This window comes from Gobio gobio (assembly GCF_949357685.1).
Source record: "Gobio gobio genome assembly, chromosome: 15".
Classification (NCBI taxonomy): domain Eukaryota; kingdom Metazoa; phylum Chordata; class Actinopteri; order Cypriniformes; family Gobionidae; genus Gobio; species Gobio gobio.
The window spans coordinates 45,494,793-45,519,645 of record NC_137108.1 but is presented as its reverse complement, the minus strand read 5'-3'; the positions used below and the strand labels follow the sequence as shown (position 1 = coordinate 45,519,645).

Here is a 24,853-nt window from a genome sequence, read left to right as displayed (position 1 = left end):
TCAGACTTTATATCTCGCAATTCAGACTTTATATCTCGCAATTCAGACTTTATATCTCACAACTCTGACTTAATATCTCACAATTCTGACTTTATATCTCTCACACAACTCTAACTTTATATCTCACAATTCAGACTTTATATCTCACAATTCAGACTTTATATCTCACAATTCAGACTTTATATCTCGCAATTCAGACTTTATATCTCACAATTCAGACTTTATATCTCACAATTCAGACTTTATATCTCGCAATTCTGACTTTATATCTCACAATTCAGACTTTATATATCGCAATTCAGACTTTATATCACACAACTAACTTTATATCTCAGAATTCAGACTTTATATCTCACAATTCAGACTTTATATCTCGCAATTCAGACTTTATATCTCGCAATTCAGACTTTAAATCTCGCAATTCAGACTTTATATCTCGCAATTCAGACTTTATATCTCACAACTCTGACTTAATATCTCACAATTCTGACTTTATATATCTCACAAAACTCTAACTTTATATCTCACAATTCAGACTTTATATCTCACAATTCAGACTTTATATCTCGCAATTCAGACTTTATATCACACAACTAACTTTATATCTCACAATTCAGACTTTATATCTCACAATTCAGACTTTATATCTCACAATTCAGACTTTATATCTCACAATTCAGACTTTATATCTCACAATTCAGACTTTATATCTCACAATTCAGACTTTATATCTCACAATTCTGACTGTATATCTCACAATTCAGACTTTATATCTCACAATTCAGACTTTATATCTCACAATTCAGACTTTATATCTCGCAATTCAGACTTTATATATCGCAATTCAGACTTTATATCTCACAACTCTGACTTTATATCTCACAATTCTGACTTTATATCTCACAATTCAGACTTTATATCTCACAACTCTGACTTAATATCTCACAATTCAGACTTTATATCTCTCACACAATTCTGACTTTATATCTCACAATTCAGACTTTATATCTCACAATTCAGACTTTATATATCGCAATTCAGACTTTATATCTCACGACTCAGACTTTATATCTCACAATTCAGACTTTATATATCGCAATTCAGACTTTATATCTCACAATTCAGACTTTATATCTCACAATTCAGACTTTATATCTCACAACTCAGACTTTATATCTCACAACTCAGACTTTATATTTCACAATTCAGACTTTATATCTCACAACTCTGACTTAATATCTCACAATTCAAACTTTATATCTCACAATTCTGACTTTATATCTCACAATTCAGAGAAAAACTGTCAGAATTGTAAGATAAAAAGTTCCATACAAAAGTTCCAGGCTTCCATACATACTAGATCTGAGTTATACAATAAAAATATGTTTTTATAAATGATTAATTAAATAAATAATATATAAAAAAATATATATTTGTAAATAAATAAATAAATATGAAGTCAGAAAAACAAATGTACACACAATATGATATAAATGATATAAATATTTTTATATTTATATAAATATTTAAGTATATAAATTATATAAACATTTTTATATTTATATAAATATTTAAGAATATATAAAAAGTACATACAATACATTTATATTTGCTCTGAAATAATTTTTTTCTTCAATCAGAGGAACCACTGTTTGACAGTTATTAAAGCCAATTGATTAAAAATGCGTAAACAATTTGGTACAATACAGCAAAAGACAGTTTTTAATCATTTCATCTTTTTTTTATATCATCACAAAGATAATAACCTGTTGTATAAATCTAGCCAATCGGATTGAAGCTGGCCATTTGTATGAAATATGCAGTATGTGTATTCCCTGGGACAACAGCACAACTAAATAGGATTTGACCAGAGCCATTTCAACACAAAATCACATACAAGCATCTGGAAGAACAAAGCAAACAATGTGAGCAGAATCGCACTCACCCTGACGTTGTCCGGATGGAGACCCCCGGGATGTTTGTCCATGTACTGACACAGATCTGTGTGCTGAGCAGAGAGAGAGAGAAAAGACAGACATGAGGCATTGACAGGAGACACAGACCCTGAACAACAATCTAGTGAACTGCTTCAAAATACAATAAAAAGAATAAAAACACAAATATTGGGTAAAATAAACAATTTTTAATATATATATATATATATATATATATATATATATATATATATATATATACATACATATATAATTAAAAATGGTTTATTTTATAATCTTTATATATATATATATATAAAGATAATTTAAAGTCATTATTGTGTCGATTTAGAAAAGCAACAAACATATTACACAAAATAGCTTTAGGTATACATTTTTTTTCCTATTCAACATAGAATTTATTACTCATAAACTTTTAGGCATCAATGGCCATGCGGGTGATTAAATAATGACAGAATTGTCATATTTTGGTGAACTATACCTTTAATGGGTTTTTATTAATAAAAATGTATATTGGAAATATTGCTCAAAGACGCAAAACTGGCATTATAGGCAATATTTTCATTGGAAAAATGTAGCTTCTTATTGTCTGAAATATAGCACAATATTAACTTCTTATTTATTGAACAGTTGTATAAAATCAATATCACATTTGCACTCGTTCTCTTCAGGTCAAAAACAGCACTGTGTGTGATGTTATGTGATATTGTGCTCGTTACTCGTGTGATATTTGTCTATTTAATAAAAAAATAAAAAAATCTATTGCACTCATTTGTAAGTCGCGTCTGCTAAATGACTAAATGTAAATGTGATATAAATATGATGAGACAAACTCATACAGGGGCATTTTTGCCCTGATATCTTGAATTTTAGGGTCATTCTAACTGCTACATAATGCCCTGCTGTTGCCCTGCTTCACCAATCAACTGTATGAAATGTAAGATGATCTACGTAGGTCTGAGACAGGGCGGGTGCATTAGATGCGTAATAGTTATGGAAAAAAATTAAGTTAAAATGAAAGAAAGAATTTAACTCGACAGCCCTGATATATAAACGGGTGGCTTCACAAACATTCGAGGTGTGTCAAACTGAAATAATTTCCTGTATCGGTGAGAAGCTCTCGCCTCTTTCTACAGGCTCAGTAACGTGACTGCCTGAAGGTGCGCGTGGCTTTGTGGGCCGTGTGACGGTGCATGTAAATACAGTCGGCGGGAGAAAGAATTACCCACGATGCTCTCCTCAGTCTTTATTCTGCCCACAGACCTGCGGCGTTGGAGGGCCGCTGATATTTGCAAACACCCGCTGCTACCCGTCCCGCACCGCAGATAAACGCGTTTCCTTTCATGAATAATGCAGTCGCTCACTCAAACGGGCTTCAGATATGCCTGTCCGTCGCCGTCAATCATTATTAACTGCTCGCCGTGGAAAATGAATTGATTTCCTCAGCGCGAAACCCTCTGTTTGTTCGCGGCCCGCATCTAAATGTGGCCGCATACAGCCCGAGTGCATTTTCTCACCAAAATGACTCTGATGAGATCACAGCGGTGGTCTCAGATTAATATCTGAGCTACGGCTCGAGTCTCTCAACGGACCAAAGCTATCAATAGCTGAGCCGTTGTCCAATCTTAGTGTTTTGATTGTTTTCTTTGACACCCCGACGTGTTAGCTAAGCTCTCATGAATAAATCAGACTCGAGCCGCAATTTCACGCTCATCCAATTTAGCGAGAGGATACATTCCTGGGGAAGAAAAATACTGTTTACCAGAGTATAAAGTAATAAGTTATATCAGAGACACAAAAATAGCACAAAATATAAAGCACCAATCTTCCCTTTAGAGCGTGACACGGATCAATGAGGAGAGGTCAGTGTCACGATGTGCATTGACATTCAGAGAAAACATTTAACAAGCGCTCTTTTCTTTCTGTGATGCATCAAATCAAGTGTTTGAACCTACAAACAGTTTTCATGACGCTCCTCTTTCCTTCCTGAGGACCAATTAGTTCATGACATCCTGCCAAATTAAAAGTGCATCATTTGAGTGGACAATTATTTTCATGTTAAGAACAGCATTTGATGAGAACATAAAAATATTGAGTTAGAAAGAAAGGGCATGTTCTCCTGACCTTTAGCTCAGTGTCTGCTTTCGCTTACTGTACAGATCAGATCAGTATTAATGAGTGAACACTACAGCAGACAAAAACTGTAAGGAAAGGAAAGAAGTAAACTAAATAATAAAATCGATCTAAATCAAATGTGAGTCCTCTATGGATCTGTGAATGCTGATTCTGTACTTTTCACAACGTGAGCAAATATTAACTAAATAAACATATATAAGTAATAAGAAACTAAAGGTAAAATAAAGTAATTGTACAACAAATGCAAAAATGAAATAAAATAATCCAAAAGGCCAGCCGTAGGCTGTTAATTTATAGGCTGAGAAGCTGAACCTCCTGACCAGATGTTCCCTGCAGACAGACACGGGTCGTCCCGGTGGCTCATTAACAACTAAACTGGCATTTCTGAACCTGCTTCAGGCAAGCGGGACCTTTAAGAGAGCGCAGAGCAAACGGGAACTGTTTCTCCATATTTCTGCATATAACTTTCAGATTGAACACCATGACACCTTTATATTCATTAAAGGAATAGTTTATTCAAAAAATATAGTTATAATAGAGTGCAACAGAGCCCATCCCTTTTTTTCATTCATTTCTCACATGGGGATTTAAAAGAGTTATAATCCATGAACCAAGCCAATCAGTTACGAGGTGAATCACAACACTACAAACTTTGTTTTGAAGCAAAACAGTTTTTGAAAATCGGAGATTCTGCACTTAACTTAAAGGCGGCATGAAATCAAATTTTACAATTCATATTTTTATATTAATATTGTAGTGTTTACTATAACTGATTTATCTGTGCACTTCATTATTTTTAAAAAAATTTACCCTTATAATCTTTAATCAAATATGTTAACTTTCCCTCCCCCATCGAAACGACCTCTCTTCTCTCCCGGTCATGTGCTATGGCGCGAGGGCGGGGTTATCGGCCCGTCTCGTTTCTGCACCTCCTCTCAGAAACATGTCACTGATCGTGGTTAGGTGCATTTTTCTCGGTATACACAATACCTTCTTCAAGAAGGACTTGAGGCAAAAAGAGAGAAATATATGAGAAATAAAATATTTTTTTAATGTAAAAATTACTCAATATAGTCGGACGAACAGCTTATCGTGACGACTCGCACTGAGGAATGCAGCGTGTGAACGCGCTTACGGCGCGCCCCCCTTGTAAGGGAAAGCTGAGAAAAAAGCTTTACAGAAATAAAGCCATAAAAGGCTTAAAATAAGTAAAATCTGTAGCATAAACCAGCGAAAAGTGAGGAAATATGCTCATTAACATTATGTAGAAAAGATTTAGAGAGAAAATACATTTATTTAAAAGATAGATCGATTTTTTCTCCACAACTGAATGCAAACTTCAAATCTGCCTCCATTTTGTTAGCAACGCCCAACTTCCAACGATCCAATCAATTCCCGAAGGACGAAATCAAGCCTCGCCCTACATTTTTTCTAATTTCAGAAGCCGTTTCACTCGGATATACGTCACAATAAGGAGAAAAAGACGATCTCAACTTCCGTTTCATGCCGACTTTAAACATAATCAAATTTAAAAAGATGCAGAAATATAAAACTACTCATTTACAAATGTTGATTATAGGGATGAAACGATTACCGGTTTCACGATAAACCACAATAAAATTTAGTGACGGTTAGTAATATCGTATAAAATGTAATTATCATTAAAACCACATGTGATTATCACGATTGCGAAAACTCGTGGTAAATCTTGTCCAGTCAGTGTCAGTCTGGCGCAGCGCCCAACGCTGTTTTTTGAATGAGAAGAAATGGCAGAAGGCAGTGACAGCGCCTGGAGATTTTTCAGATTTCTAAAAGGACCAAATCTGAGGCGTTGTCATTATTTTGGCTTTTACGAAAGTCCTGAGGGAAACTTCATCGAAGATGGTCACCCTGTCTGCAGAACATGCCAGAAGAAAGTTGCTGTAATAGGGGGAACACTTCAAAACTACAAACGCTAGGCAAGTGGACTTTGACCTTATTAATACCAAAACTACATCTGGAAAATAATAACATGAAGCGAACGAACAAATTCAGACAAGACTAGGCAGACATTTAAGGGATAATAATCAGGGCTTGACATTAACAACCACCATTTGCGGGTGTAAGTTAACGTTATTTCGGCTGCACACTAGCCACTCTGGCGGTTGAACTTATTATAGTCTTCTCAAAAGCCATCTGTTATAATCGCGTTGCGCATTATAACCACTTACACGTGTTTCACATTATGAATGCAATGTCTCATAATCAGAGGCGTTCAGATCAGCCAGTTTTGTTCAGAGCGCGCGTCGCTCTCACGCTGAAATCTGCACTCAAAGCAGAGATAAACGTGCGATGTACGCAGGAGATTCACTCATCATACAGTGGTCGACTGTTTTTGTTCTATTTCAGCAGCGAAAATGGTTTTAAAAAAACAGCAGAACCACAGCGCATCTGATATGACTGGCATAACGCAGGCAAATTTAGGGACCGTCTCTAAAGTTACATACAACATTGGTAACGTTATACACGTTTCAAACTTCAATAGCATTTGAAGAGAATGACAGTCATAAAACGGACTGTAAAGTGATCATTTAGGTGTCAGGTATGATGCACATATTTTGATATTTAATAAAATAAACTGTCAAATCATGTGGAAATATGGATATGCATTATTTCACTAGGATACTGTTTGGGCTCTTACACAAAATAGTATGCTAGCTAGATTTAAATGCAACACTGATGAGAATATTGCTTGAGAATATATTTACAGAGATAATATTAGAGATTATATTTACGACAAATTATTATTATTTATGCGTTATGTGTTGCTATTGACGACGGCCATTATAAGGAAGGAAATCCCACAGAATAGAATCTAGCTTAAAAAAAGTGCATTGAGCTGCTTTAGTTATTTGTTGTTTGTTGATTTTCAAATATAAAACTTGTTGAAATGTTTTAAGTGTCTACGTGCATCTGTTCTTTTGAACACTTTCATCTCATTTGAAGAAAACCGTGATAATATTGATAACCGTGATCATTTGGGTCACTATAATCGTGATGTTAAATTTCCATACCGTTTCATCCCTAGTTGAGTATGTCTAAAAACAATACATTTTAAGTTTATTTCAAAAAATGCATATATATATATTTATTTATTTTTTGCTGGGCAAATTAACGCGTTAACGTGGGCAATTAATTTTTTCAGCTTAACGCGTTAAAAATATTTAACGCAAATAACGCAGTGTCCGTTTTTATATCCATTTTTGCCAAGCGTCCCATGATCACGCTCCTATTCATGTAAATGCTTCCAAGCGCGACAAGACACAAGAGAACGCGCTGTATGTAAATGTCCTGTCTGTGTGGCTGCGTCTCATGTCAACTAATCGAGGGACACTCTGACACACACACACACACACACACACACACACACACACACTGACACACACTCGACGCACAGACAGACTCGCTCAGTCTCCTGCTCACATCAAGTTCTCTTTTGCTCTTGAACAAACAATAACAACAACACAGAGAGTTTTGAGTATTCTCATATTAGGAGTCTTAAATTAGTTAAATAACGTCTTAAATTAATTTAAAGAGTTGTGAGGAAATGAGATGCGTGAGATCCGCGTCATGTTCGTCAGTGGCTGTTCTTAAAGTGACAGGAGCACTGATAATGCCTGTCATTAATGTTCATCAAAGAACAACGGGAACAGAGAAAATTGTAGCTTTAATGATGATTAATCTATATTACATTTATTATTTATGCAGTTAAGAAAGCTGTTTGATAACTATTACATTTCTGTATATGTCTAACAGGGAAGGCCATGGGTAAATAAAGGCTAACATTTATTATAATGGGATATGTAAAGATTGTTTTAAGTTCCCTTAAATTAAAAGTAGTTTTTTTTTTAAAAATTGGGAGCTTTCAGTAATACTGTAATGTAACGTCATTAATGTTTCATAGAGACATCAGTGATACTGGCCTTTATTCATAAAAACATGACAATACAACACATATTTAAAATATACTGTCTTTAAATTGTTTAAACATTAATTTGGAGAGTAACTGAAATTATTACAATATCAAAATATAAAACATTTAAAATATTAAAAACTTGCGATTAATTACAGAAAAAATTTGATTTATTTTTTTATTTTTTTAATCGATTCCCAGCACTAATATATATATATATATATATATACAAAGATTTCAGTATTTTGGGCTTCATGGGAGTGGGTGTGGCTTAAGAGATATTTTGGAGTATGTTGCTTTTTCGACTCTCTGGTATAATTTTGTACGTGTACTAAGACTGACAGAAAATGAAAAGTTATGATTTTCTAGACTGATATGGTTAGGAACTATACTCTCGTTCCTGCGTAGTAATCATGGAACTTTGCTATGATATTACACAGTGCCTGAAAATAGTCCCCAGCACGCTCCCTGTGCAAGCAGGTTGTCACGTTGGTTATGTTGACGGAAGTTAGCTTATTTTCAGGCGCTGTGTAATATCATTGTGCCGCTGCACCCATAGTATGGCAGCAAAGTTCCTTGATCATTACGCAGGAATGAGAGTATAGTTCCTAATAGTTGCCATTATTTAGTCATTTATTGAGCAGTGGGCTAGCTGGAGCCATTTACCTCCAGTCTTTGTGCCAAGCTAGGCTAGCGGTGGGTGTGTCAGACAGAGTTATGGCACAGAGATGAGAATGGTATGTATGGACTTATCCAACTCTGGGGGATACGGTGAACAAGCTAAAGTCCCAAAAAGTCGGTGTGTTCCTTTAAATACGATTATTTAAAAAAATATATGCTGATATAATGGGCAAACAGCTTCAGCAGAAGCAAATACTATTGATTAACAACCTCGTAGCTCACAGTAGGTCTGTCTTAAAAGGTTTATAAGTTATCGTTCAAAATCAATTTCCCTATGGAGAAAATGAATGGAGTTTTTACTTCTGGAACCCGACTGCTGAACTTTAAGTTTGATTGACAGGCGATCTGACAAATCATAGTGCTGAATCTGCCATTTTTTCCGACAAACAAACCAGACAGGAGAGTTAGTACGTTGGTGGACTTGAACTTGAAAAATGGTGTCTATTGACATCTTTGCACGGTTGAAACAACATACCTTCTGATGTTCATTCATGTTTATTTCATGCTATAACTAGTAGGAAATGACTAGAACCACAGTGATCATTTCAAAACATAAACACCATAAAAGTATCATCAAAATAGTCAATATAGCTTTTAGCATGACACGTCTGAATAAACTGTGATTAAAACTTATTTTTTCAAACTATAATATGACTTTAGAAGACTTGAAATATAGTCTGTACGTGATATGGTGTTTTTAAGGTGATTTCTAGAGCTTGACAGTATAAATCACTGTGCAGTTGCATTATATGATAAACAGAAGCTTGGACATTCTGCCTAATATCTCCTTTTGCGTTTCAAAGAAGTCAGAAAGTCATCCAGGGACAAAACGACACAAGAGCGAGTAAATGGCGACAGAACTTGCATTATTAGTGAATTATTTAATGATGTGCTTTAATTAGCAGCCCCGACGCCTGCGGATGCGTCTCATTGCAGGTTTGTGTGTAAAACAGTGAGACGTTCCTGTCGCTTTGAGGCACAGATGAAGAGCAGGGCTTTGAAAGAGTTAGAAAAACAGTTCTCTAATAAAAGCCGTGCCAGAGCTGCAGGATTGGGCACGATCGGTTCAGGCACCAGGTTCAAAGCGTAAGAAAAATCCAGAGCTAAAGGAATGCTGACTAAAGCACATTTAAAGCTTTCAAAACTACCGGCTCCATGAGGCGCAGGAACAGGAGATGTGTGGTTATGTGACATAAAAATACGCTGACATTTTGGAGTAGAGTTACTGAAAATAAAATGAATTAAAAACTATTTATAAAAGAAACAAATCCGAGCCGTTGTCCGCCAGCAGCGGTTTGATTTTCATCCGGTCAGCATGTCTGATACTCACCACATACTCAAAGACCAGCGTCAGGGTTTCCTTCGTGTGAATGATGTCGTGGAGCAGCACTATGTTCGAATGCTTCAGGCCTTTCAGCAGAGACGCTGGAGAAAAACACAAACGCTTCATTAACACATTATTCTGACCAATGAATGTTTGAGACTTCCGTTTATTTATGAGAACTGGATAAGTGCATTTTAAAATCACGTCATACACTGTAAAAAAAATATGTGATCAGTAAGTCAAGGCAACTTATGTGTTTTTTTTTTAAGTCAGTTTAACATAATTTGAGTGACTTATCACAAGGTGATTATAGTTACACATTTAAGGCAGCAACTGAATTTAAATTTTTTACAGTGTATAAAGCAGATGTCCTTTCATCTGTCAGCCACAAATTCCTTAGATGAATACATTGAAACAGCTTTGTGTTCCCTGATATTTCCAGGTTTTCCATGCATGGATGATAATTATAATAATAATTAATTATTTAATAAAACGTTTTTATTTTCCTTTTCCCTTTTGCAGAGTGGAATGGAGTGACATATACATTTTTGTCAAGTTAATACACACACACACACATACACAACACACTTATATACACATTCATATTTGTGTGTGTGTGTCCTGGTAAACCCTACAATATGGGGACAAAATGTCCCAACAAAGATGGCAATATCCGAAATCCTTGTCCTTGACATTTTTTTAAATGCGGAATAAAAATGATGGGTAAGATTAGTGTTAGGGTGTAAGGGGATAGAATATACAGAAAATCATAAAAATCATTATGTCTATGGAAAGTCCCCATAAAACATGAAAACACATAAAAAAAGTGTGTGTGTATGGTCAAGGGAACACAAAGTTAGAAATACCAGTCATTTTTGACCTAACGGGGAGATTTTTTTGTCCCCATTAGAAAAACAGCTTATAAATCATACAGAATGATGTTTATAATACAAAATCATAATAAATCATACAGAATGCTAAAAGTTTTCTGTGATGGTTAGGGGATAGAATATACAGTGTGTCGGGGAACAGTGATTAAACTATTTGCACACTCTCCAGTCCACAGCCGTCTTCATTTCAAAATGACATTTCTTTTACGAAACACAAAAAGTTCAATATCAAAAGCATTTCTAAATTAAGTTAGAAAAAAATCTAGCAAAAGAAACGAAGTGTCGTCAAAAAAACTGTGAAAAACCACCATCCCAAAATCCAAACATTAGTTCTATGTCACTTCCTATCCCGCATACGCGGTGACATATAGCTTGCGCACCTGACAGGTGTCCGACATGGAACAAAACAAATTCCTAAATACAAGTATAAATATGCACATAGTAAATAATAATAAACACATAACATATCTTATAATAAATAAACTTAGACAAACGGCTACAACATACAGTTTGTGCAGTATAAAAATCATTACGTCATTGAAACGACCCCATAAAACATGAAAACACAATGTGTGTGTGTGTGTGTGTGTGTGTGTGTGTGTGTGTGTGTGTGTGTGTGTGTGTGTGTGTGTGTGTGTGTGTAAAATTCCTGTGGCTGTGGCTGTCAATTATCATAAAGTCTCTTAACATATACAATGTGTAAAATGCCAAGCTTCAAGTAAAAGAGCAATAAATAAAAGAACAAATAGTAATGAACACAACTTTCACGTGCAGTAAACTGCATGCTCCTATTTCAGTATTAAATTGTGTACATTTTTTTTTTTTTTTTTTCTCGTACATTCAGTTTAACAGCATTAAAGAGGGCAAATGTTATCATATCATGCAATAAAAGCACATCCCTGAATGAGCGACGTTTTGTAGCGCATTTAATTTATCAGGTTAGGTAAAGTTCAGGGACGGCCAAAACTAGGATTTAAAATCAGTCATCTATCTTTATATTTCCTGGTAAAGCTTCATATTACGGATAGACTCATTTCTTTGAACGCCCCAGCATCTTGTTTTAATGTACTTCAGGGTGGGTGGGGGGGTCAAGCCTTCTTTAGGGGGGTCAGAATAACTATAATTCCACATATTTGCACATGACTGCATTTACCATCTACAAATGACAAAGATGACAATGTTCCCAGATCTCACTGGTACCTGCACCTGAATCACTCGCAGATCATTTACATGCTGTAGATTGCCAGTAGGGCGGAGATGAGCGGAAATCTGTGAGAAATGGAGAGAGCCGCTACTCTGGGGACAGGAAACAGCTCTCAGAGCTCCTCAGGGTAAGCTTCCTGTCTATTATTTCAGCTAACGAGTTATGTATGAACACTGCAATTAAACATAATCGTTAATCCTCAGAAGTCAGCAACAAAGCATTAAGTTGATGATTTTTGTGCTTTTTCCTTATTTCTCAGATCAGACGTGTAATTTTCTTCATATTACAACAACGCAATCCCCGCAGAACAAGCCATTGGAAGAATTTGCATCTCATTTGAGCACAAGAAACACTACAAATGTTTTAATTTACTACAAAGAGGGAGCGCGCGACACTTCAAGCATGTTTCATGATGAATAGTAAACAGATTTGCGAGACTGTGGAAAATGCGATTAATTTTTCAAGGGCACAACAAAAGCTCAGATAGTGAGATAGTAGCGCTGGGATTCAGTGACAGTGAAAGGACGAACATCTGCATTACGCGAGTCACTCCTGCTGTGAAGCCCATCATATACATCAATAAATAAACTATGCTTTTAAAATGATCATTGTTTGTGGGAAATCAGCAGCACAAAAAACATCAGCAGGTATATGGTTTTATTTTAAAGGTACACGATGTAACCTTTTTTGTTCAAAATTGACATATCGAGTGAGTACATAATGACTCCATCTTCCTAACCGTGTTTTTGTCTTATCCTGAATCACTACGGGACGCCTATAATGAGTGTTTATATTCAGACTATTTTAGACCGAGACTCGTCATATAGATAAACAGAGAGAAGTCGCTCTGGCTACAATGTTCTTCCGCAAGACACATGCAGTTTTGTTTATTAACCACTAGAGTTAATTAGAGTTTATTAACCACATAGTGTTAAACCCAGCCTGATCTGCTGGCGATTTGATTTCGCCCTGCAACTCAGTCTGGAAACCTGTACATTCATTTCTACTGCTTCTGTTACACTTCTGCGGGAACCAATCACAGACTGGCTTATCCACCTGGCGCGCTATTGGAGGGTTTGACACGATGACTGATAGAAAAGGGTTGGATCGATGCCCATTGATCACGCCTCTTGTGGTCTGATTGGTTGAAGGATTATCCAATTGCGTACAGAGTCATTTAATTTATGCTCGTTGATCACGCCTCTTGTGCAGTAGAAAATACAGAGCAGACTCCCCAGACCAATGTTTAATCTTAAATTGAGCTTGGCCTGGTGATAGCCAGACTAACATATTGTAACTTTAAAAGGTTGAATAAATTGTTTATAAAGTTTTATGCATTAATTTGATTACCACGGTTTGTATTAATGATTAAGTTGTATTACATCATAAAACCCTAAATCCAGAAACAAATATTTAACACATAATTTGGGAAAGATAAAATGGAATAAAAACATTTTCGTATGGTATTATTTCAAAATAAAATAAAAAAGTACATATTTAAAAAAAAAAAAAAAAAGATTGTGTACAAAATATATAAAGTGTGTACAATATAACATGTAAAAATGACAGACATGCACACGCAATGTCCAGTAGAGGTAGGTTGGTCGTTACCCATTGTTATATTCACATTGTACATTTGCACATTATCAGTAGATCACCTGCAGAGCTTTCCACTCCCATCTGTGCTTTTATGGGATGGCAGTCTGACACTAATTTGCCCTGTTAAAGAATTAGTTCACTTCAAAATAAAAATTTCCTGATTATATTTTACTCACCCCTATCTTTCTTCAGTGGAAAATAAATTAAGTTTTTTGAGGAAAACATTCCAGGATTTTTCTCCCCATCTTAGACTTCAATGGCAACCAAAATGTTGAAGGTCCAAATCAATGCAGTTTCAAAGGAAGGGCTTCAGATACTCTGCACGATCCCAGCCGAGGAATAGGGTCTTATCTAGCAAAACCATCAGTCATTTAAAAAAAAAAAAATGTAAATGAAAAATACTTAAATTGCTGATATTGCGCTGCTCTGCGACGTGCCAAGGATTGCGTAATCACATCAGAATGGTCACGGTAGACGTAGGTGGAAGTACCGCGGGCCTTCCGGCATGCACTATCAACACTAACCCTAGCAACTGATCCAGAATGCAGCAGCGAGGGTGGTCTTTAATGAGCTGAAGAGAGCACACGTCACGCCTCTCTTCATCAGTCTGCACTGGCTACCAATAGCCGCTCGCATCAAATTCAAGGCACTAGTGCTCGCCTTCAAAGCAACCACTGGCTCTGCACCAATATACCTAAACTCGCTCATTCAGACTTACACACCCACCAGGAACTTGCGTTCTGCCAGTGAACGACGCCTTGTGGTGCCATACCAAAGAGGCATGAAATCGCTCTCACGGACCTTTTCTTGGACCGTTCCCACTTGGTGGAATGACCTGCCTATCTCAATTTGTGCGGCCGAGTCTGCAGCCATTTTCAAAAAACACCTAAAGACACATCTCTTCCAGCAGCACCTGACCAATCAAGAATAGCACTTATCATTCTATTCATTTTCTATCTGTCTAATTTATTTAAAACAAAAAAAACAAAAAATTCTGTCCTGTGTGTTCGGTGCTAGATTAACTGAGACTTGTTACAGCACTTGCATACTGTTGCCCTTGACTGTCCTAGTTGCTTATTTTGCTCTCATTTGTAAGTCGCTTTGGATAAAAGCATCTGCTAAATGGCTAAATGTAAATGTAAATGTACCGCCCCAAGCGAACGTGCGAGGACTAATACAAACTCCCTTTACCAAAAAACACTCCATCTTCAACTTCAAAATGGTCCGACATCACTGTTTTACCTTTTTTTTGCTAAAGGACGTTTGTATTAGTCTTTGCATGTGCGCTTTGTAAACATGGGGGCAGTACTTCCACCTACGTCTAGCGTGACCTTTCCGACGTGATTATGCAATCTTTGGCACGTCGCAGAGCAGCGCAAGATGAGCAATTAAAAGCCTTCCTTTGAAACTGCATTGATTTGGACCTTCAACATTTTGGTTGCCATGGAAGTCTATGATGGGGAGAAAAACCCAGGAGTGTTTTCCTTTTTTACAGAAGAAAAAAAGACTTGAACATCTTAGATGAGATGGGGGTGAGTAAAATATCAGGAAATTTTCATTTTGAAGTGAACTAATCCTTTAAGTAAATCTGGCCCTTAAAATGCTGCCTAAGCAGTCAGCTCACTAGGTTTGTGAACAGTGTGTGAATGTGTCTATGTGTCTCCTCTCACATCCTGTCGTCATTCCACACACGTTCTGCCAGCTTGAACATCTCCAGTAATTGCTGAATTAGTTCTATTTTCAAAGCCCTTTTTTGAGCCTCACGCCGGGGAAGAGTGCAAGGGCTCTGCGGTGATCAACTCTGGATCACGCAGATCAAAAACACACCATCACTCTCTCATAGCAATTAAAATGCATGTGGCGGCGGTGAAGGTGAGAGCAGCGAAATTCTCACACCTTCACAATCTGCTCCACTTCACAGAGAACATCACAACTCTGCTGGTTTAGCAGGAACTTTTAGGTGACAGATTAAAAAAAAAAACTGGTAACACTTAGGTATGGGGAATACATATTCACTCACTACAGAACAAAGAAACTTTTATTTTTGGGTGAACTATCCCTTTAACTACGACGCAATAAACTCCTAGTTTACGGATTATTAACAGTTAGTAAGGTAGCTTTTGTAGCGTTTAAGTTTAGGTAGGATTAAGGGATATTGAATATGGCCATGCAGAATAAGGTGCTGTATTAATATGTGCTTTATGAGTACTAATAAACAGTCAATATACTAGTAATATGCAAGCTAATAAGCAACTAGTTAACACCCGTGTCCTAACGTGACGCGATGCCGCGACACGCGATTAAAGGTATCTTTTCCATGTTAATTTGAGTTTTTGTCCTAACCAGCCACAAAACATAATCTCAGGTAATGTTTATGTGCTTTATTTAATGTTAAAAGTGTGTAATGTGACTTTGAATATCATTTAGTGCTCCCAGCTTTGTAACGTAGTCGCACTAAAAGCAACAATGGATAATTTACCACAGATCTTGAAAAATTATGTTAAAACTGTGAAAAACAAGCATATTCTATGACAAATATTGTTTTAGTAACTCAGTATGTATTTTTAGTTATGTTTAAATTAATGTCTTTGATTATGTACTTATCCATTTCCTTGCGAGCGCTGTCAAGATTAATCTCTGGTGCCGCCCACACGCTGTTCTGATTGGCTGTGGTTTTTGATTGATTTGGTCACATTTCGTAGCCGTGTCGCGTCTGGTGTGGACAGAGAAATTGCTTGAGGCTGGAATCTTATCGCATCGCATGTGGTTAGGACACGGTGTAATAGTGAGAATTGGACCCTAAAATTAAGTGTTACCAAAAATGATTTTTGTTATATGAAGGCCACATTAAAATGCTTATAAATACAACTTAAAATTATTAGGATTGGGTTTTGGCACAAATTTCATGATTCACAAGCTTGCGATTCTATTCAATTCGATATGGATGAATTTGGATATTTATATCAAGTGGTGCATGTCAATTTTTCCTCAAGAAAAAACTCGACTTATGCTATAAACTATACAGGGAACCCTGTCAACCACTACATTACTATACAATTAAGGGTTAAATTAACAACTGATTTGTATATGAACATTTAAATTGCATTATTTAAAAATAATGTATTCAAACATACATTAAATATTGACGCACAGGTCAAATAAAATATAATGGATATGTAATATAGTACATATATTTATCTAAATGCTCATCTTTAGAGTAATTTTTCTAGCTTTAGTTTAGGTCACTGAATGGCTAAAACGGCATTTACTGTTTGAATTTGAAAGCTGAGACTGAGTTTCATATCAAAAGTAGCAAAACACAAAGCTTATTGTGATTATTGGATAGCAGGTACACTACAAATAATGTTTAGAGCACACAGGTTTTGTTCATGTATCAACTGAAAACAGCACAGACTAAAAGATCAATTCTGGGGATTTAAGAATCGATACCAGTTCATCAAAATGAGACTCAATTTTTTCAATCCAGTCCTAAAAATGGTACTGTTTTTAGTGGCAGCAGTGGCTTGCATATGAAGAGAAAGGAAGCACGAGTGATAGAGAGAGAGTCATGTCCTGGTCCACTCACCCTCTCTGATCGCTGTGAAAGGCGTTCCCTCTTCCTCCTGCAGACGAATCACTTTCAACGCAACCAGCTTCCCGTTCACCCTGCAAACACACCAGATGTTTTTCACGTTATATTAACCTGTATTACAGAACTGATCCATAAAAAAGGATGCATCATATATATTTGTTACTATAGTTCAAACAGCACATCATATGGCTTTGATTTCCAGGAAATGTGTGAATTGATACAAATGTATACTTTGAAATGCAATGTAAGTCGCTTTGGATAAAAGTGTCTGCATATATTCATGTAGAGTACTGTGCCAAAGTCTTAAGCACGTTAGTATTTTCACCCCAAAAAATGGCTGAGGCAGTAATTTATATATTTTGCTGTAGTGTGTCGGTAGGAAATATCAGTTTACATTTCCAAACATTCCTTTTGCCATTAATTGTAATAATCAATTTTTTTCTGTTTCTTCATGTAATCATAGACTCGATGATGGTGAGATCAGATGATATCGGCTGTTGTCAGACTCCTTGTGCATACAAAAATCTCACTGGATTATTACAATTAATGGCAAAATGTATGTATGGGAACGTAAACTGATTTTTCTCTACAGCAAAAGATAAAAAAATATATATATATTTGGTGAAAATAATAATGTGCCTAAGACTTTTGTATTATAAGTAAGACTTTTATATTGTATATAATTCAATTTTTCAACAAAAAAAAATAGTTGTAAAGAAATTATTAAGTTTTATGAATTAATTTGATTACCACCATTTGTAATAATAAAGTTGTTTTAAATCATAAAACACAGAATCCAGAAAAAAATTAAACAGACAACACAGAATTTAAAATAAAATACTTAATTTAACCATTTTTATAGGAGACATGCCTTTTGATTGTAATTTAAACCCAGATTTTAATACAAGAATTTAATACAATACTGCATTAAAATGAAAAATATAATTTCATAGGGCCCTATATGGGACATGATTTTATCCGGTGTGAAATGACTGGATGATGTAAGTGTCTCCACTGTATATGACAGAATGTTGTTTAAAAGAGGGATTGATGATGAAAGAAACCTTTTTTTGTGGTTTAAGATAAAATGCACTGATCATTTGTGCACAATAAGACCAGAACACGGCAATAAACAGGGTCAAGTCTGATTTACTGTTAAGTCAATGAAATGCAATTTAGAGGCAATGGAGTGAATCTTAACGAGGTCAAGATGTTAAATAAATGAACTTGCACACAAAAAACATCATTACTATGAAAAACGCTGCCAATAATGCACAATTCATTTCACGCTGGCTGAAATTTTATTTTCCAGATTTTAATTTATGAAAGTAATCACCAAGGAAAAACAAGCGTTACACGCTCTCTGTCTGAAAGGATTGCATACAACACATGCCATTTCATGCTCTGGAAGAGAAGCTCTCTCCGGCTCTCGGTTTTTATTACAGCAATACAAAATAAAAATTCATTCAGATTTCACATAATAATAATTATGTGCTGTTGTCTTTGCTTACTGTTCCATTACTAAACGAGTGAAATAACCCTGAGAAATAGAAGCATGGTTGCACTGAACTCACTTGCTCTTCCCTTTGTATACGGTTGCGTAGGATCCCTCTCCAAGCTTTTCCAGCTTCTCGTATGAATCTGCCTTTCCGAACTTTGGGCTTGTGGGCTGTAACAGAGATAGACGCAGTTAAAGTCGGCATGAAATGGAAGTTGCGATCATCTTTTTCCCCTATTGTGACATATATCAGAGTGAAACAGCTTTTCGAACAAGAACAAATGTAGGGCGGAGCTTGATTTTGTCCAAGGGGAATTGATTGGATGGTTGTGGTTTGCTATTGGTGGATCTCATGTGAGTGACAGGTTGCCCCGCCCTCTTGCCAGTAAACGCGTCATCAGAGAAGAGATGTCGCTGCAAGTTATTTTGATGAAAGATTATGAGGGTACATGAACTTAAAACAAATAATGACGTGCACATTTATCAACTCTCCATTTTGATTTCATGGTGACTTTAATAGAGGATATTCTGTGAAGTCAGACACGGCCCAGCGGCCGCAGCAGATGTGGGGTCAGCCAACGTATGGTCAGGTATGCTGGGTCAGATCCAGGATTTATACAGTATCCTGCCGTACAGCAGGGATGTCCGGAAAGACACGTCTGTCCCCGTATTAATGACCCAGTGCTGTTTCAACTGGACGTGATTAATAGTTTCCTGTTAAACAGGAAATGTGGTCTGCAGGATTTTACTGTGAGCACTTTGGCAGTGACTGAAAGAACACAGGTGAACTGTGGTTATATTTAATATACATATATTTATTATACTCAACCATATTTACTATATAGTAAAGCTCAAGGTAAAAACTCCACAAATGAGTGTATGAAATCTACAAAAATATGAAGATTCGTCAATAACTTTCTTACTAAAATCTATTCTAAATTCAAAAAAACAACATAGGAACAACTGAATATACACATACGCAAAAAAACATACTCAGTGTGGCCTTAAAAGATAAAATGTTATACTTGGATATTTCATCTTGAATGAATACTGCAGTCAAATGTTTGGGATAATGAATTTGTAATGCTTTTAACCCTTCTCCGGCCTTCGTTTGGGAATTACACTCTTCGGGGTCTCTGGATTTTGACAGAAAATCATTTTTTTTAAATGTAAAATTCACTTTATAAAAGACCCAAATTTCTAACTTTCATTCATGGGTATAACATGGATAATTTGACATGGTTTAATGTAAGATTTTTGCCCATCTTTTGGAAAAAACTGTATTAGCAAATGTATTTGCTATGTGCTATTTGACTGACTGAAATACATTTTTTCACAAGTATTTTTCAGTTGGATTCATATCTAAATATGATGAAATCAGATTTATAACAATTCAAATTAAGTTTAGCATTTTTTTTCAATGATGTTACATTATGATTAGAATCAAACCTGAACAAGAGAAAAGTTGGAGTCTTTAGAGTTGATCATTTATTTCAAACATCTGATTTTCTTATAATTCTACAAATTTAATCTACACTTCAGTCACTAACTGTAACAGAACAAAAATTTACAGAAATGAACAGTTATATTACATATTGAGTAATAAATACACAACATGAACATCAAAATGCAATGAACTGAAGAACAATAACAAATGTATTCCTGTGTGTGTGTGTGTGAGCGTGTGTGTGTGTGTGTGTGTGTGTGTGTGTGTGTGTGTGTGTGTGTGTGTGTGTGTGTGTGTGTGTGTGTGTGTGTGTGTGTGTGTGTGTGTGTGTGTGTGTGTGTGTGTGTGTGTGAGCATGATCATTTTGCATTGTGGATGTTTTATGCATTGTTGGAAGTGTGCCACTTCATTTCTGTATGCGTGTTCTGTGTTGTTTCTGTTTTTGAGGATGAATTTTGTCCAAGAGTGTGACTTTTTTTGTCACACGAACATAAAAACAGATATCAATCCAATTTATTTTTTTATTTGTAGATCTAGAGAGTGTTGAACAATTTGAACAAACGTCCTTTGGGGTCAGAAAAGACCCCGAAGACCAGAGAAGGGTTAAAAGAAGTCTCTTATGCTCAACAAGGCTGCATTTATTTTAATATTGTGAAACATTATTATCATTGAAAATAACTGTTGTCTATGTGATTACAGTATATTGTAAAATGTTATGCATTCCTATGACGTAAAGCTGAATTTTCAGCATCATTACATCATTACAGTGTCACATGATCCTTCAGAAATCATTATAATATGCTGATTGTCTGCTTTTCTTATTATTATCATCAATGTTGAAAACAGTTGTGCTGCTTCATATTTTTGTGGAAAAGTGTATAAAAGCATGCACACTTGACAGTTTTACATGCATAGTTTTTATACACTCAAACCTTTAGGACGATTGTGTCTAAAACATGTGACTTGGACACTTTTGTAAGATTCATCACATGTTGCATCTAAAGAACGATGACATTTCAACCCACCCCCAGCCAAAAAACACATATCCATAATTGAAAGACTCTAGAAAAAATATGCTAATATGAACGCAAACAAAAAAACAATTTTCCAAGCCAATACTGTAATATTTTCTTGCATTAAAAACAAATAAAGTCTTGAAGAGCAAATGCACAGCGGCACTAATTCTCCTGAAATGCTGCGTTTCTTTAGTAATCAGGTTTGCAGCCTGACACCGATCTGCAGCAACGAGTCACTTATTGCGATTGGTGTGAAAGATTACCGGACTCTTCCCGGATAACCGCTTGCTCAGATGCGCCTGTAACCGCAAACCCTGCAGCCTTTTATCAACACCAGACACCAGCTGTCTCTTAGAGACCAGCGGCCACCATACGGCCAGATCATGACACGCTTTCAGTAAACACATCCGCTCTCCATTCGGCCAGCTTCGGTTTAGAGTGCTGATATTACCTTAGCGGGGGGCTTTATTATTGTGTTTAAGGTGTTCGGAGTGCAGGGGCTCTGTGGATAACAGGTTTAAGTGGATTTTCTAAATAAGAAGGTCTGTGGCAGAATAATGAGAAGGGTGTTATGGGAAAGAGGTCACGCTCACTCTCTCCACTCCTTCTGTCAGGCCTTACGCTCATCCATTTTTCATTGGTGTGAATCAGCAAGCAAATGTGCTCACTAGCTGCATTCTTCAAACCCTCCAAACTTTAGTTTTCCCTCTCAGGTCAATCGTGTCTCGCTTAGGGAATTATATATACCATAAAAATCAACTCGTCTTTTATAAATTCAATTTAAATAAGTATAATAATTGTACAAAATGCTGTATGTCAAAGTGGGGTTTGTGAGTTAATTAAATTAAATCATTAAAATAAATCATTTTAATTAAAAAATCTGAATGAAACCCTTACTAAAAATGAATCAAATTTTAAAATTAAAATGAAAAGAATGAAAAAAAGCTCAAAATAAAACACCAAAAATGAATAAAAAAAATGTAAAGTATAATTAAAATAATCTAAATAAAACAATCTAAACAAAATTCTTATTAAAAATGAATAAAATCATAATGTAAAATTAAAATAATAAAATAAAACTCAAATGAAAACACTTACAAAAATGAATACAATCATTTAAAAAGTAAATATAAAAAATAATAATTTTAAAGTAAAAAACATAAATAAAACACTTACCAAAAATGAAAAAAAAATCATTAAAAGAAATCATTTTAGAATAAAAAAATCTAAATAAAAATCCTTACTAAAAAATAAATAAAATTATAAAGTAAAAATAAATAATTTTAAAAGAAAAGAAGTATCAAAAATGTACCAAAAACGTACCAAAACTTAAAAATATATATATATATAAATATAAAATATTTGAAAAAATTATGAAATATTTAATTTGTACACCTGCATGTCATGTGACCATTAACTGTATGTTACATTTTTTAAATATTAACTTGAACTCTCTGGGGGACAATTTTAGCTCAATGGAGTTTAGCTGACAAAAAAGTTGGGAATCCCTGTTGTAAAAAGTTCAAGATGTGGCCAATGACCATAAAAATAAAAAGATAATCAGCTAATGAAGCTCTCAAACAATATCTACAATCAAAACACATTTCAAACGTCACATGAAGGATTATAAATGAGCTGTGTCAAGGACAATCATGATCTGTTAGCAATGACTAATTACGCATGAAGTCGCTCATTCCGTCATAAACTCTAATTAGCACCAATAAGACCTCATTAATGAAGAAAACGCACTCAGACACTCACAGAACTAGGACTGGAGTGACGCCGTAGTTTCGGAGACTCTTTCCCAGAGGAGGAGCTTTTGGAGGAGATGCAGGCATTGTTCTCCGAATGGACTCGCTTCACCTGACTCGCCGGTTTCTCGAAGGGGTCGAAGCCGCTCTGCGTCCGCTGCACGCGCACCTTCTTGTCTTCAGGAATGGTGTCCAGGGGTTTGATGACTGAGTCGGATCCCTGGCAGCTGCGAGTGGACATCTTGGTGACACATATCTGAGAAGAAGCGGAGAAGAACGTTTAAGACATCAGCATTTAAACACTGTTATCAGACCAATCATAATAACAACAGACTGGGCCATCTGACCAATCAGAGCAGAGAAGACCAATCACAACTAGGGGTGGGAGAAAAGGTTGATGCATCGCGATTCGTTATCTAACGATTCAGAATCGATTCTTTGTTCAATTCAAACTGCCACTTCACCACTGTGCATGCACGGTCACTGGCCAAACAGAAAAACCCGTTGATAGACGAACGTTCTTATGCTGACCATTCGCAAAGCCCCACCCCTTTAGTTACTGTTGCTATGTCCGACACGCCATGGGCCTCTCACGCCACATGTACACGTTCTGACGTAGAGAAAATTCATCGCAAAGCCAAGAGGACACTGATAACATGCCGATTTTTTGATATGAAACAAAGTCTCAACTTCAAAATGTTGTCTTTTTTAAAGAAATGTAAACCACAAATAGCGTTTTGTGGCTCTTTAATGTGTCGTGATCACTGTAGCGCCTCAGTTAAAGCTGCTCGTGAACCGATTCTCTTCCTTCTAGTTCATTGATAAGCATCAAATTAACAAGAATGAACACTAAAAGAAATGTTGTTTCAATCGCGGAAAGACGTCAGTACACACCGTTTTCAAGTTCAAGTCCACCGACGTTAATCTACGGCAGATTCTGCGATGTGATTGGTCAGATCACCTGTCAATCAAATTCGCGGCGAAGGGTGAAGGTAAAATGGACAAACTACGACCTGCTTACCTGGCGTAACTGTTGCTTTATGAAACTTTTTTTGGTTTAAAGACTTATTTTTGTTAAAATGTTCCAAAGAAACTGAAAAATAGTCACACTTAGTTGTAAATTGAGAACTGTTTATTCTTAATGATTGTTCTTTGCAATTGTATGGCTTACCATGTTTCATTCGGAGCTTGTTAATCCTGAATATAACTTTGTTAATAAAATGAAAATATTGAAAGAAATCTTCATTTTTAATATGGCAATACTGTCAAACAGATATTCTAACTATAAACAAAAAGCATAGTAACTCCAATTTAGGTTAAAATGTTAAGTATTTGCACAGCAGGATAATTAGTTACCAAAAAAGTATGTTAAGAATCGTTTTGGGAATCGGATCGTTACTCCCAGAATTGGAACCGGATCGAATTGTTAAGTGCCTTAAGATTCCCAGCCCTAATCACAACAGACTGGGCCATCTGACCAATCAGAACAGTGAAGACCAATCACAACAGACTGGGCCATCTGACCAATCAGAACAGAGAAGACCAATCACAACAGACTGGGTCATCTGACCAATCAGAGCAGAGAAGACCAATCACAACAGACTGGGTCATCTGACCAATCAGAGCAGAGAAGACCAATCACAACACACTGGGCCATCTGACCAATCAGAGCAGAGAAGACCAATCACAACAGACTGGGTCATCTGACCAATCAGAGCAGAGAAGACCAATCACAACAGACTGGGTCATCTGACCAATCAGAGCAGAGAAGACCAATCACAACAGACTGGGCCATCTGACCAATCAGA

The 24,853-nt window shown here is 36.0% G+C and overlaps 1 protein-coding gene across 3 annotated transcripts in view; it reads right to left on the bottom strand.

Annotated features, from left to right (window-relative positions):
- Positions 1-24,853, bottom strand: part of cdk14 (cyclin dependent kinase 14) — a 252,733-nt gene that overhangs the window by 131,314 nt on the left and 96,566 nt on the right. For all 3 annotated transcript variants that reach the window (XM_079837693.1, XM_079837694.1, XM_079837695.1), the window contains 5 exons: positions 23,056-23,301; positions 18,908-19,002; positions 17,328-17,407; positions 10,055-10,149; positions 1,946-2,008 (listed from right to left, as the gene is read on the bottom strand). In XM_079837693.1, the coding sequence (XP_079693819.1) occupies positions 1,946-2,008; positions 10,055-10,149; positions 17,328-17,407; positions 18,908-19,002; positions 23,056-23,301 (579 nt within the window). The remainder of the gene's footprint in view (positions 1-1,945; positions 2,009-10,054; positions 10,150-17,327; positions 17,408-18,907; positions 19,003-23,055; positions 23,302-24,853) is intronic.